At 35.9% G+C, this 15,333-nt stretch overlaps 1 protein-coding gene, 1 long non-coding RNA gene and 1 pseudogene across 2 annotated transcripts; 2 read left to right on the top strand and 1 right to left on the bottom strand.

Moving 5' to 3' along the window:
- The first annotated feature begins 1,702 nt into the window (after window positions 1–1,702).
- LOC148720698 (uncharacterized) lies at window positions 1,703–2,659 on the top strand. Its single transcript, XR_015993100.1, has 2 exons — window positions 1,703–1,810; window positions 2,505–2,659. It is a non-coding gene; the product is annotated as an uncharacterized LOC148720698 (long non-coding RNA).
- Window positions 2,660–5,400: 2,741 nt separating this feature from the next.
- On the top strand, window positions 5,401–7,735 carry LOC111342903 (uncharacterized). The gene is made up of 5 exons (XM_088739725.1): window positions 5,401–5,564; window positions 6,022–6,099; window positions 6,460–6,537; window positions 6,957–7,381; window positions 7,567–7,735. The coding sequence occupies exons 1-4, from the start codon at window positions 5,443–5,445 to the stop codon at window positions 7,336–7,338; spliced, it is 660 nt and encodes a 219-aa protein (XP_088595851.1). The 5' UTR covers window positions 5,401–5,442; the 3' UTR covers window positions 7,339–7,381; window positions 7,567–7,735.
- A 619-nt stretch (window positions 7,736–8,354) lies between these two features.
- On the bottom strand, window positions 8,355–11,519 carry LOC148720697 (uncharacterized; annotated as a pseudogene).
- Window positions 11,520–15,333: the final 3,814 nt, after the last annotated feature.

Raw genomic sequence — 15,333 nt, 5'->3', positions numbered from 1 at the left:
AAAATAGCGACTTCTTAATAATCGCGGAAAATATTTGTGGTATAGAAGAGACGATGAAACATTGCAGTGAGAACAATATATCTTGCCTCGTAACAGACATTTTCATTTCAGTCAAGGAAATTTGCTGATTAATTAATTAAAAGGTAAAATGCTCTCTCTATGAAGAAATGTTTTCCTACTGTATGATTTCATAATACGCCGATCACACACCTGTTAAGATATTTCTACAAGGAAAAGTTTAGTTTGTTTTAAATCACGCGTCGTTGAGAGGCCATCGTGAAATGATTGTAAGATGTCGCTCGCCTTCTGTGGCTGATCATGGTATGAACTGAAAAAATATTTGAATTTTGTGTCCAAAAAACTAATTCGTTTCAAAAGGCATTCTTCTTTCTTTAGTGTGATGTGCTCAATAATCTTTAACGTGAATGTCGGGCTTCGAAGACGCCCCGAAACAACCAATAAATAACCTCGGGTCAGAATCGGATGAGGTTCGAGGAAATACGGTAAGAAGAGTTAGATTAAGGTGACGCTACTCAAAATGTACCTTTTGCGTCTCCATTGAATTATGTTATTATTAGAGAAGGCAACTAATTTTCCTTAGCAAAATCGCAATGAATCGTCCTAGCAAATGTTCTTCTGTTGTGTATTGATGTTGAAAACTATATAGTTTGATAGTGTTTACTCATTGAATTTCTTCTTGGTTTTTTCGTTTGGAGATGGCGACACTTAATTCCATTTCATTTTAATAAAAATAAATTTTATTAGCATATGCCATGCCCATATGATCAGTGGTTTTAAATATCACGTATGATATCAAAAAATATTTCATGTATCTGTCGGTGAGGCAACATACACCAACTCGCCTAAGAGAGCGTACACTTCAGGAGCCATAGAAGAATTTGCACTTCCTTCTAAACCGTAAAAATGAAATTCAAGCCCTAAACCTAAGTTAAAACTGTTTTGACGTAATTTTAGTTAGTTTAGTTGGTCAGTCAGTTTCGATTAGATAGTCTGATCAGTATAATTTAATCAGTCTTTTATGATTAGAATTTGGTTTCTATGCATGAATTCAAAGTCCGTAGTTATTTAGGAGTAAGCTGTAGGGATGAGTTTCCGAATTGTGACAGTTTTGTCTGAAATCCATTAGTGGGCCAGAGTGCTTAACTTGTCTACTGACCTTGCTTTGGACGAAAGTTCTCAATTGCTTTGTCTAATGCTGTCAGAGGTAAATTCAGTTTATCGAAAGCACTAAGTACATTGATTTTCATTTCAAAAGTCTCGTGGAGTCGTCTAGGTTAGTATTCTAACAAGAAATCTTCAATGCTCAATCAGAGGATCCATTGAGCTTGCGTCGGGAACTAAGAATTAGACCTATCTCCATTTTACCATTGATCTTCGGCATATTTGGACAACTCACTCTATAAACATCTGCTTGTTAAAAATCATGGAACCAAAAGTTAAGTTTATAAATGAATTATTTTTGTGTAAATGGACTTTGCTGATACTAATTGAAATGTTGCAATGGAAATAATGAGAACGCTGTAACTCGATCCTCGGCCTCATTTAATCATATCTGCATGGGAAAGGCGCGTTATAAATTTTTAATTATTATCATTATCAATATTAAGCTTATTGACAGCTTTCTTTTTAGACTTTTATAAATGTTTTTCTCTTTCGATATGTTAGCAGTTTTGAATTGTGTGACAGCGACAATAATTTTACTTTGCATTTTAAATATTTTTAGTGAAGAATACATGACAGAGAACGACGAAGAGTTCGATGGGGAAGACCTAGAGGTAATTTTCAGAAGGTACGTTGCGGAAATGGTTAGACTTGCTTCTCGGCTAACGGTGCTAAACCCTAGGCTCTCTCCTGAATTGTCTCTGTGCTGGTGATTAAACAATTCCACGCACTTCTCGCAAAGAGAGGCGTCCATTTAAACCAGCTTAAATGCTGAACTGAGTCAGCCCGTCTACATATCACAAATTAATAAATATATAAATGAACAAATAAAATACCAGTTTGTCCACGATTATCTTTTGCAATTCCTTTTTTCTTGCTCTCAGTAAAAACGATGTGGTCACTGAACACGAGGTGTTTGACTAAGGAGCATTCGACAATGATCATGATAGAGACAACGTTAGTGACGAAGATGTTGTAGGAGCAATAGAAAAGTTAGCAGACCCTTTCCGCTTTAGACGCCGGTTCAGACAGCGTTGACGGTTAAGACGGGGCAAAGCATTCAACCTCGGTTTTGTCGTAGGTTTCGCGGTGAACGAAGATGTTAGAATAAACAGAGGTTTGGTGAAGGTAACTGGAATGGAAAAATAAATAAAAAGGAATGCCACTTGCAGCTCCTGATGTTTGCCCAAATTCCCCTTCTTAGTTTTTTGGAAATGTATAGGGAAGGGTATGGAAAATATACATGGTGCTGACTTTAGAGTGTAAAGGATAAAGAGTGACCTTCATCAGTAGCCATGTGTGATTTTTTTTCTTCCCTGCAGGTCTCGATGAATATCCAACTCGAAAATGTATGGAGAGATCTTAGGACAACTCATGCTGAGACAGCTTGTTCCACTTCTAAAATAAAACGGGGAGAAAAAGTTGTGATTTCCTATAAGTTCAAGTCAATAAAAGTAAAGAATTCAAAGTTCACTTATACCTGGCTCTATTGTTTTTGTTCTTCTTGATATTTTTTTCATTTTGATTTTTTTTCTTTTGGGTCATAGTTGAGGTAGATTTTTTTGCTGCGCAGCGAGCGTAGCGAGCGAACTGCTTCACAATCAGGATTGGAAAAGAATATAGGGAAAGCGGATTCTCCAATTCTCGAAAGGAAAAGGCAGTTGACCGATGGTGTGTGTAGCGCCTGTGCGACTCCTGCCTTTCGCTAGCGCTTTAAAATTTTCTGCATCAAAATTAAAATTTAATAAAGGCTGATAGTTTCTAAAGAAACTATTTGGGGCTGCGTCGGTGGGAGTAACGAAATAATTTGGATATATCAACAAAGTTGAAATGGTAAATTGGCCACCGTAATGATTACAAAAGCTGACGTTTCAAGCGCTAGCCCTTCGTCGGAGCGATATGTAGACGGGCTGATATGTAGACGTTCGCTCCGACGAACGGCTAACGCTCGAAACGTCAGCTTTTGTAATCATTACGGTGGCCAATTTACTATTTCAACTTTGTTGATATATCAAAATTAAAATTGTATTAGGATATCTCTTAATGACTTTCCAATGTGATATGATAATAAGGGTTAGTTTTAAGATGTCATTTCCCAATCTGAATGTTCTTGAGGTTAAGCAAAGCCGGATTGGATCGTTACTGTCTTTAGTATACTTTCTCTCCCGCAGACAATAACTTTAGAGATATATTTCTCAATGTAAGTTTTGGAAAAAACAGATGGATGAATCACTGTGTAAATTTTGTCAATGTCGAAAGAGTGTGCCGCAGCTTTACTTTTTTTAGACACATTAGTTTCTACTTATTTCTTCTATTGATCTGGTTTTGACTGATATGGCTCAAACTCTGTTTCCAGTCCATCAAAAATTGCTGAACTGGTCATCGATCACAAAAATTTCGAAAAGCAGTTTTAAGAACGAAAACACCGTTTTCCTAACCTCGTTCTGATATCACTTTGAAGCATCCTGTAAGATTAAGAACATTCTCACATGAATGATTAGGATTCTAGGGGAAAGAAAATTCTTATCCGTAGGGAATAAAAAATGGGAAGATATGCGGTTAAAAATGTGGTACGAATGTCTTTTGAAACAAATTATTTTGGGTCTAACAACACATGTCTCTCATGACACAAGCTAGTTTGTTCTGGCTGCAGTGTTTATCTGTCTCTTCTCAACCGAATATATTTTCCATGATCATCAACGTATTATTTCCATGAATATCAGAAATTTATTTCGTAGAAGTTGAGAAGTTTAAATTTTAATATCTTGTTTCCGTGCATCTGTTTATTTTAAGTCCTCGATTAACATCAATTGCGATTGGAGGAGAAAAGTGGAACACTAAAGTCGTCGGCAAGTGCGGGTGACACTTTCGACTTTATAACGTGATCTGCCATACCTCAATGAACAAACAATGATATAGAATCTCCTTTCTTACCATATTTATTTAAAGAAAGAGGAAATTGACACTAAGGTTATTGTTGCGACTGTCTCTAAATATATCATAGATAATGACGAATCAAAGGAAAAAATAATTTGCAGTCTGGCAAATTGTTGATGAAATGAAGCGTTGACAGGCTGAAACAGTATTGTCTCGCCAAAAACATGATAAAGTACAATTACCTCCATAAAAAAAAAAGTTAAAATATTGAAAAACCTTTTTTTTTTTCATTAAAATTAAACATGAACAAACAAAGACGTTTTCATCTTTTAACTGGAAAAAAAAATCAGTAAATTTGTTTAACCAAAGGGAATTTGACTGCAAACGTGATAAACCATATCGAGCTGTATCCTTTTGACATCGTAAGTCCTGTATTGGTTTGATTGCTGGCATATTAAATGAATTACCAATTACGTTATATTTTCAGCATCCACGTAATACATCTTTCTTGGATATAGAGTTCTCAATTTAGGTGTCTGCGTACTTTTAAAAAGTGGTTTTCCCAAATAAAAGTTCTCAGGAGGAAATCTGAACGATAACTCTACAACGGTGAACCAAATTCCTTTACTTCATACTTGATGTGAATTAAAGCGAGACCTTAATTCCTTGGAGATCTCTTTGATATTCCACTTCACATAAGCACCAACATCAAAAAGGCAGAAGAAATTATCAGCGAGTCTCTGTTAACGTAATTATTCACGTTTTAATTTTAATTTGTAATGAACTTGAAATTCAGTATACTTCTAACTATGCAGCTATGATAAGTTAAACAAATTTAAAGTTCATTCGCTAGTTCACTGGTGATATCTGTCTTATTATATGGTGAAAGTAACCAGCTCATTCAAATTTAGAACATTTGTTTTTCTAACACGGGCTGCAGAGCAACAATATTCAGTTCACACTTGGTATACATGGCATAATCACTTTGAAACAAGAAATATGAACCGTCTTCCTGATATTTAACTATAAGTGTTTCTAGCAGTAAAATAAAATAAACTAAAACCTCAAAGAAATTATTTGGAGAGAATTAGGGATTTAAAGTAATAAATATTCTCAAACTATATGGTTTATCTGATGATATTACATAACAGACGAACATTTTGGCGGGTCCATTAATATTTTTACCTTTAGGGTGAATAGTGCATTCTTAGTCTATTTTTAATTAAAGGATTTCAAGAGTCTGTATTCCATGATCAGATACAGGGTGATATGGGGATCTGAACGAAAAATGAATTTTAATATCACCCAGAATCGGATGCATAAAAGCAGTGATTTTGGGGGCTTTCTTTATTGGAGAAGTCAAGTTCTAACGGGGAAGTCAAAATGAAGACAACTGTTAGTTTGGCTTTATTTGCCTTTGTGCTCGCTGTCGGCTTTTCAGTCGCAACAACTGAGAATGCGTTGACCAAAATGGCAGATGCATCTGAAGCAGAAAAACCTCGAGGGTAAGTTGGATGAAGAAAATAACTATAAATCAAATTATGAAAAGAACAACAAAATAGGCTTTATAAAGGCGATACATCTACAGAGTTTCTCCTGTTTCTCCAGGAAAAAGAAAGGAATACTAGATGATAAGGAAATTCTACCAATGACGATTCATTGGGCTAGCGTCGGGAACTAAAAATTAGACATCTTTACTTCCCATTTTTCACCACTGAGTCCTTCGAACGCAACTTAATTCAATCATCAGGCATTTGCAAGACTCACTTGCTCTTTAAAAACCATGGAATCAAAAGTTAACTTTGTAAATGAATTATTTGCTTTGCTTCATTCTGCTTGACGATTCTGAAAGGTTTCAATGGAATTAGTGAGAACTGTGAAACTCGAACCTCGGCCTCATTTAACAATTAATTATTATGTCGCAGTGGCAATGGTTTTGTTTTGCATTTTAAATGTTTTTAGTGAAGAATACTTGATAGAGAATGATGGAGAGCTCGTTGCGGAAGACCTAGAGGACGACGATGAAGCAATTCCTAGAAGGTACGTGGAGGAAATGGTTAGACTTGGTTCTCGTATAACAATCCTAAACCGTACGCCCCGTCTCCTGCATCTTCTCTGCACAAGGGACGTTAAAGAACCTCACGCAGTTCTCGTTAAGAGTAGGAAACATATCTCCCAGTGTTGTGGTCTAACCTTGGTTATGTTTATACAAGTCGCCATTTTAAAATAACAAATAAATGAACAAATAAAGAACCAGTTCGTTCACGATTAGCTTTTGGAATTATCTTAGCGTGGGGTAATTGAGATTTATAAAAGACTTTGATAAAAATCAGGAAATAGAAAGTCAGAAAAAAAGTAGTGGTAATGGTTTCATGATTTTTTTTTTCCTTTATGTCTCAGGGGATACGACATGAGAGCGAACAATGGAGAGTTCGACGAGGAAGACCTGCAGGACGCGGATATGGCAATCCTTACAAGGTACGTTGAGTAAGATTAAAATACTTCTGATTACTTAGGCAAGACTTATAGTTTTGAAAACTTCCACAGTCAAATGTTCACAGTGGGAAAATTTTACTTTTGTGAAATTTAATCTGCCAAGCAACAATCAGGCTCTTAAGATAGCTGAAAAGAATTCGCTGCCTTTGCTGTAACATCTGCAAGTGGTTATACGTTCCAGTCTTCTCAGATAAGGTGATAAGATGTTTCCTGCATCTTCTCTGTACTGATTAGCACGGCGATATTAAAGGACCCACACACTTCTCGCCAAGAATGGGGATCGTAGCTCCCAGTGTTGTGGTCTCACCATGTTATAGATTATAGAGGTCCCCATTTAGAGCAGTTTTATAAACAAACAATTCGTTGACGGTTATCTTTTGCAATTTTTTTCCTGCACTCAGTGAAAACGACGTGGCAACCGAAAATAAGGAGTTTGACGAAGGAGCATTCGACAGTGACGATGATGGAGGCGAAATGAGTGACGAAGATGAAGTAGTACCAATAGAAAAGTCAGCTGACCCCTCTCCCTATAGACGCCAGTATAAACCGTACAAACCGTACAAACCGTACAAACCGTACAAACCATACAAGCCGAAAAAACCGTACAAACCGCACAAACCGTACAAACCGAAAAAACCCTACAAACCGTACAAACCCTACAAACCCTACAAACCCTACAAACCCTACAAACCCTACAAACCCTACAAACCTTACAAACCGTACAAACCCTACAAACCGTACAAACCGCGCAGACGCTATCGTAGACGTAAATATCGCGATTAACGAAGACCAATTCAGTGGTGGAATGAACAAACGCCTGGTGAAGGTGAGTGGAAAAAAAAAATCAATGGTACTTGTAGCTCTTAATTACGTTACACACGTTCTCCTTCTTAGATTCTTGAAGATGTATAGAGAAGGGTATGGAAAATATACATAGAGCTCATTTTAGAGTGTAAAGGATAAAGAGTGACCTTCATCAGTAGCCATGTTTGATTTTTCTCTTCTCTGCAGGTTTGGATGAATACGTAACTTAAAAATGCATGGAGAACTTAGGACAACTCAGGACAAGACAGCTTGCTCTAATTTTAAAATAAAACGGGAAGTAATGCAGAAACTTTGAAAGAAAAAGTTGTAATTTGCCTCAAGTTCGAGTCATAAAAATAAAGGAGGTTCATTAAGACCTGGCTGTATTTTTTTTTTTTTGTTTGTTTGTTTTCCTGAGAGATTTTTTTTCAGTTTGATTTGCTTATTAAGTTTTAGTTGAGGTAGATTTTTTTTAGTTAGATCAACTAAGTTGAAATTGTAGATTGGCCAAAAGTGGAGCTACGCTATTGGTGGGAACATGGTGACGAGTAAAAACAAGAATAAATTAGTAGAATGAAAAACGTTCGTTGATACCTACTGAATTAAGAGTGCCGATTTGAAAGATAAACTTTAGTCGAAGAGTTTTGCGGCTTTCCGAGCCACCTAAATGTAAGGAAAGACCGCCGATTTCCATATGCTGCTTTGAATGATTAGGTAGATTAAAGTGTCTAACGACTGGTTTTGATGCGTCATTGTCATTCCTGTTTCGGCGATGTATATCTTTTTGCAATAAGTGCGAGTTAGGCAATAGATGACATTGGCATGACATTGGCGGAGGTGCACGTGAAGTGATTAGTAATCTTAATTAATCGTTTGGGTCCCGATATTTTCTCAGCATTGCGAATGGAAGAACAAGTTTTGCATCGTGCACGAGCGCATTCAAAAGTGTTGGTCATTTGTTTGGAATGAACTTTGGCCGAAAACTTGTCTATGTTTTAGTCACGTTTGAATAAAATAAGTGGATGATGCGAAGGGCTAGTGCCAGTATCTGTACCATTTTGAGGTAATTGAAAGTTTTTTAAGAATAATGGATTTAACTGAGTGGTTGTGAGGGTGAAACGTGAGAGTGAAAGGAATGCGGTCGGAATTATCCTTCTGTGACGTTTGTAGTGCTGACTGTCGGTCAATAAGTTGGGCGCAGTTGTGACCCGCTTTAACAACAGAAACAGCCTAAACTCGTTTTTCGAAAAACTGGCATATTGACTCTCATTTGTCGAAAAAATCAGAGTCTACTCCACATAAACGACGAAGTCTTAGAAACTGATAAAAGGGAATTGAGTTCTTGACATGAGATGGGTGCAAAGATGAATACAGCAAGGAACTGTATAAGTCTGTAGGTGTGTAACACACACCAGTGCATAAAGTGTTGCCTTCAATTGAAACTTTTATGTCTTAACAAGATACAGAATTTTTGCAAACTTCTTAAGTGTATTTTAGAGCCGGGTGAAAGCAATTGACTGCGGTTATATATTGAGTTAGCTCCTCTCTGGTGGATGAGGTAGCGCCAATACAGTCGTCAAAGTAGCGACCGTAGAGTTCAGGTTTGGAGCCATTGTATTGGCTGAAAAACTGGTAATCGACAAAACCTACAAAAAGAATGACATAGCTTGGTCCCATTTTGGTACCCATGGCTATGCCATTAGTTTGTTTGAAAACTTGTCCCCGAATGAAAAATAATTGAGTTTAAGCACTAGTTCAGCTAGGGGAAGCAGTGTTTCAGATTTGTGTTTCCTAACGGTGCGTTGATAAAAAAAAATGTGTGAGGGCCAGGAGATCACTGTAATTGGGAATGACAGAATGAAGAGATAAAATATCCATAGCGAAGAGAATTTTTTCTTGGCCAAAGAAATTAAAGTGGCGAAAAATTTGAAGAGTGTATTAGCTGTCTTTGATATATGATGGTAAAGTTTTGAATATGGGAGCCATAATTTTGTCTAGATAGCTGGAAACAAGCTCGGTAGGATATCAAATATAATCATGAAAATAAAATTTAGGCTTGTACGGGATTTGAGCCCATGACCTCTGCGAAACCGGTGCAGTGCTATACCAACTGAGCTAACAATCGAACCGGGAACTGGGTCATTTTGTTAGTTTGTTGGAAACACTAGACTGAGAAAATTGCACACTCGAGGATACAATACGTATTTTCTATATGAAAGCAATTTATCAACCTACATGTATAACTGCTGAATAGATGAATAAAAGAAAATCCCTGAGTTTTGAAACCATTTAATTAATCAAAGCTGCATCAAACTTACAGAAACGTAAATTGTAGAATGGGTGCTTTTTCTCATAATCCCTTTTACTCCACAACCATATGATTGTAAATATCGTCAAACTTTATGGTTTATCTGGTAAAAATCATTACACGACGGACCCAATGTCTTTAAGTCTAACAAACGTGTTTTTAAGTCTCTTTTACAGATTCTCGAAGGTCAACTTTCCATAAGCAAATATCGGGTTAAATGAGGATCGGGACGAAAAATAGAATGAACGACTGCGAACATCTTAATATCATATATAAGTGGCATATTGAAACAATTTTGATATATCTTAATCCTCTTGTACGTATTTCATAACTGCTTATCCAGCTAAGTAGGACGTGGTCGAGTTTATATTAGAATTCACATTATTTTGGCTTTTTATTAGCATTACATTTCATTATCGTTAAGTATTTATCACCTCGTGTTTCTATCAGTAAAAGTGAAATGAACTAAGAACCTTAAAAAAGGAAAGCTTAAAAATCATTAGGAATTTAAGCGAGTAAAAATTCTCAAACTACGTGCCGGGTTAAGTTAGAAAGTCAATTGATTAAAAAACAAAAGCCATTACGCTGAAAAGAAAATTGCGGTAGCTTTTCTAGAATTTTGAGAAATGGATGACAGTATAGTTCTCTGAAGAAGAAAATAGCCTTTCTTCTATAATTATGTGCAGGCCGCGCACATACTAAATAGAACTTTTGATAAAACAGTGTTCAACTGAGCGTGAGTACGGTTGTCTTTCACCCTTCCTACAAGGAAAACGAATCGTTCTCTCTAATATTGACATAATTCAATGGAGATGCAAAAGGTACATTTTGAGTAGCATCACTTTAATCTAACTTTTCCACAGTATTTCCTCAAACTTCATCCGATTCTGACCCGAGGTTGCTTATTGGTTTTTTCGGGGTATCTTCGTAGTTCGACTTTCGCACCAGAGATTATTGGGCGCATCATATACTGAAGAAAGAAGAATGCCTTTTAAAAAAAAAAAAAAAATTTTGTGCGGAACAAAATTCAAAATATGATTTCTTTTTTCAGTTCATACCGTGATCAACCACAGATGGCGACTTATGTCTTATAATCATTTTACGGTGGCCTTTCACCGACGCGTGGTTTATAACAACACCTTTCCTTGCAGAAATATCTTAACAGATGTGTGATCGGCGTATTGTGAAAAATTACAGTAAAAAAATACTCTCCTTCACAAAGAGAGTATTTTACTATTTAATTAATCAGCAAATGTCCTTGGCTGAAAATGTCTGTCAGAAGGGACGGCGAGATACATTGTTTTCACTGCAACGTTTTATCATCTATCTCTTCTCAACCGCAAATATTTTCCGTGATCATTGATGTATTTTTTTTCCAATATCAGGGATGTATCTCGTAGTAGTTAAGAGGTGTAAATTAATATTTCCTGTTCCTTCAAATGCGGTTGGAGCAGAAAAGTTGCTCACAAGTCGTTGAAAAGCTTGTGTGACACAAACTTTTGACATGATCTGCTGTACCTAATAAACAAACACTGCCCTGGATTATAGAATTTCCTTTCTTAATATTTTACATATGTGTATCTCTGTTTGTGTGTGTGTGTGTGTGTGTGTGTGTGTGTGTGTGTGTGTGTGTGTGTGTGTGTGTGTGTGTGTGTCTATCACCTCCACACAAATAAATCAAAAATTAAAAAAAAAAAACTTCTTTAATTGTTAAAAAAACACAAACAACACTGAAGACATTTTTACCTTTTATTTGGAAAAAAAAAATCAGGAACTTCGTTCAACCATAGGGCATTTGCTTGCAAATATACCCAAACGGTACTATGGGTTCCTTACCTGAGTGATCCGACATGATAAGCCATATCAAGCTGTAAGCGGTTGACATCAATAAGTCACGGTATTGGTTTCATTTCTGGCATATTAAATTAATCATCAATTAGACTATATTCCCACTATTCACTTGATACATCTTTTTAGCAAAGAGAATCATCAGTTTAAGTCTCTGTATCCTTTTAAAAGTGGTGTTCCCAAAAAGAAAAGGTTTCCAGGAATAAATTTGAACGACAACTCTACGAAAATAAACCAAAATCGTTTACTTCAGATTTTTACGTGACTTAAAACGAAAACTTAACTCCCCGGATGTCTCTTAAATATTCCATTTCCCCGAAACACCAAATACTTTGAAATAGGAAATATGTTCTGTCTTCTCGAGTATGCAATGCATGTACTCAGATCCCCACATCACCCATATCACCCAATATCTGATCAAGTGTCTACCGCCGAAAATCAATACAAAATAGAATGACTCAGAGAAACAGTTGATCCTCTTAAAGACTTATCAAAATCGCATTGAATCGTCCGAGTAATGTTCTGTTCTGCTCCGATGTCATCACAAAAACCATATATTTTGATAGTGTTTACTTGTTGAACTTCTTCTTATTTTTTTCTTTGAAGGTGGCAACACTTCAATTTCATTCCGTTCAAATAGAATTGATTACCATATACCACGCCCATGTAGTCAGTGGTTTTAAAGTTCACGAATGATAATAAGAAACATTTTATCTATCTGTGTGACAGACATAAACCCACTCGCTTAAAGAAGATGTACGTTTTGCACTTCCTCTTCTAAAAATTAAACATGAAATTCAAAGCCTGAACCTGCGTTTAAACTATCATGAGTTGTTTTATTTAGTTAAGTTGGTCAGTAAGTTTCGATGAGGTAGTCAGTACAGTATGACTTAGTCCGCATTCTTTGTTAATTAGAATTTGAAGGCTATATATGAATTCAAAGTCCAAAGTTATTTTGGTGTACGCTGTCGTAACGAGTTTCCGAATTGTGACAGTCTTGATATCTAACTTCTGTAAGTAGACCTGCTTAATTTGTCTACTGACCCTGCTTCGGACGAAACTTCTTAATTCTTTTGGCTAACTCAGTCAAAGGTTGGATCAGTTAATCGGAAGCACTAAGTACTTCAATGCTCATTTCGAAAGTCTCGTGAAATGTTTTGACGAGTTAGTGTTTTAACAACAAATGTTTAATTTCCCAAGGTCATACAGCTGACACGCCCACTCATACCCATCAGTAGCGAATATATAAGGACGTTCTTGAGAGCTTACTTAGAAGAGAAGAATATAGACAATATAAATATGCAAAAGAGTAGAGAAATAATTCCGTGGTTGAAACGAGTTTTTAGCAGCACGAGTTGCTGAGAAGCATTTAGTGAGAATCAAAGTATGGGAGGCTAACAGAATAACCACAGTTACACAGAATTGAGTGAAGTTGGATATTAGTAGAATTTTTTACTGATGATTGGAGTAATTAAAAGAGAGAAGACAGAGAGAGTTCGAGAGTCCCTTGATGCCCGACATTTAATAGCGTAATAAAACTCTTTTGAAACTTGTCTTAAAAAATACTCTACATTCGACTCAAGAAGTCGCCATTTTCAGTTTTACTCTTTACACCTTCCACTTTCATTTCTTGACAATCTGTTTGAGCTAAACAAAGGGGCCTTTTTAACTTAAAAAACATGACTCTTTTTGCGTTAACAAGAGCAGCAGCTGTATTTGTACCGTTTGCTAAACTGTACTAAAAATGATATTGAGGTTTGCATCAACAGCCTGGCTACTAAGTTGTCTTCAAAATAGTCACATCTATTTACGAATCACTAGCACATTTAGCAGCAGTTTTCGAACGGTTAGGTCACCTTTGGAATCTCAACACGCAGTTAGTAGGGTTTTACTGCAACAAATCTGAACTCGCAGTAAACAAGGTTTAGCTTTCCCTGGCTATAATTAGTTTGGAAAAAGTGCGAGTCGGGCAAAAATCGAAAAGCGAACGTAAATAAAGTTTGGAAAGAGCATGAGGAGTGACTAATTAAAAAGCCACATATTGTGCTCTCTTATGATAAAGTATTGGTGCAATATTTCCTATCAGATGGTAGGAATAATGTGCATGCAAATGAATGATTGTATTTTGGTTGTCTAAGTGATATACCTAACAACTGTGATTATATGAATATATCCTGTATTTGAACTGCAGAGTAATAAAATGAAGATGATCATCGTAGTTATGAACACTATTTAAGCAGTAGTGAAAATAAGCCTGGAAAAAAATTTAGGCTCGTACGGGATTTGAGCCCACGATCTCTGCGATACCGGTGTAGTGCTCTACCAACTGAGCTAACAATCTGGGTCTTTTTTATTGCTTTGTTATAAACACGTTAGCGAGAAGATTGCATACTTAAGGAGATAATACATATTTTCTATTTCAAAGTAGTTTATCACTGTATATGTATCACTGCTGAATAGATGAATAAAAGAGAAGTCGGCTTATAAATAGCATCAATAGCAATTGTTTCTCCCTCCCTTTCTCGCTCCCTCTCTCCAGATTCATAGCTGAGTATCTGCTACCTTCTCTCCTCTTCTTTTTTAGATATAAAAATTTCCAATATTTTCCCCTTTTTGCAGTGGAATATATCAGTCTATTTTTCACTTATAATACTTCTATTCAAAGTTACCGACCAATACGGAATCTTTAGTCAGTATATCAATCTAAACACGACCAACGTAACAAATAATCAATCTTTGGTAGACGCATCGAAAAATATCGAAAATAAAAAAATTTCACTGACTTTCAAGGTCTTCAAGTTCTTTTTTATTGCCGTAAAACCCTTCTGGGATCTGGAATATTTTACTTTCCACACCATCTTACTTTTAGAACAAAACTGCGTTCCCACATACAGTATCAACTCGACTTAACAAGTCAAAATTTTTTGAGAAGGTCAATTATCTTTTTTCGTTATAAAATCATTATATTTTACTTTAAATTCGTTTCTTCGGTAGGAAAGTTCTGCGATTGTGAAAGATAACATGTTAAACCTTTTTTTTTTAACTATATGTCACAATTAAACGATTTTATTGCACAAAAACCATTCCGTAGCAAATACCCATTTAACGTAGCAAGTACCCACTTTATGTAGCAAATACCCATTTCTACTTCATTTGCTCTAGAGAAACATTCTCTTTTAGTAAAAGATTAAGTTTTAAGGAACTATCTGGGTATTGCTTAAGAACAATCTATCCCTCTGTATTTTTCAATTTAAAATATAACACGCTTTACGGACAAAAAAAGTGTACACGGGCATTTTTGTGAGAAATAGTTTCATTTCCAAATGGCTGAAATATTAAGCAATCAAAAGTGTTGTGGAAAGGAATTTTTTATGTTTATGTAGGTTAAATCATGATAGCATCTTAATTTTATAAACGCTGCACTTTACATAGGTAGTTTGAATGAATACGAGCGCTTATGGAGGTGTTACTTTAGATAGCATAACATGCATCAGCAATCAATCCTTATTCAAATCTGAAAGGGACAAACATTTTTCCAGTGTTCCCCTTGTTCTGCTTTTACTGCATTTATAACTCTGTTGGAATGTGAACCTTATTCTCTTTTCTATTGTAGGCCTAATGTTAACTTATATTAACTAATTGAGTTTTAAATCGCGCAAAGCTTTGTTACAATGTAATCTTAGTTTTGATTCATGTTTAAACTTAGTTCAGTTTTAAATGCCCGTACGACTCTATTCATGCAGGTTTAGTTGCATTTCTGTAAAAGCCATTGTTCTGTTTTATATGCGCGAAAATAACTAGCATTGTGATCTTAGCCT

This window comes from Stylophora pistillata, chromosome 11 (assembly GCF_964205215.1).
Source record: "Stylophora pistillata chromosome 11, jaStyPist1.2, whole genome shotgun sequence".
Lineage (NCBI taxonomy): Eukaryota > Metazoa > Cnidaria > Anthozoa > Scleractinia > Pocilloporidae > Stylophora > Stylophora pistillata.
This window is presented reverse-complemented; position numbering and strand designations above follow the sequence as displayed.

Bases quoted from the DNA above. Each gene is read 5' to 3' on its own strand.
- LOC111342903 (XM_088739725.1), top strand. From the start codon at position 5,443: ATGAAGACAACTGTTAGTTTGGCTTTATTTGCCTTTGTGCTCGCTGTC. The intron at 5,565-6,021 runs GTAAGTTGGATG...AAATGTTTTTAG, and splicing joins GAAGCAGAAAAACCTCGAGG to TGAAGAATACTTGATAGAGA. The intron at 6,100-6,459 runs GTACGTGGAGGA...TTTATGTCTCAG, and splicing joins GATGAAGCAATTCCTAGAAG to GGGATACGACATGAGAGCGA.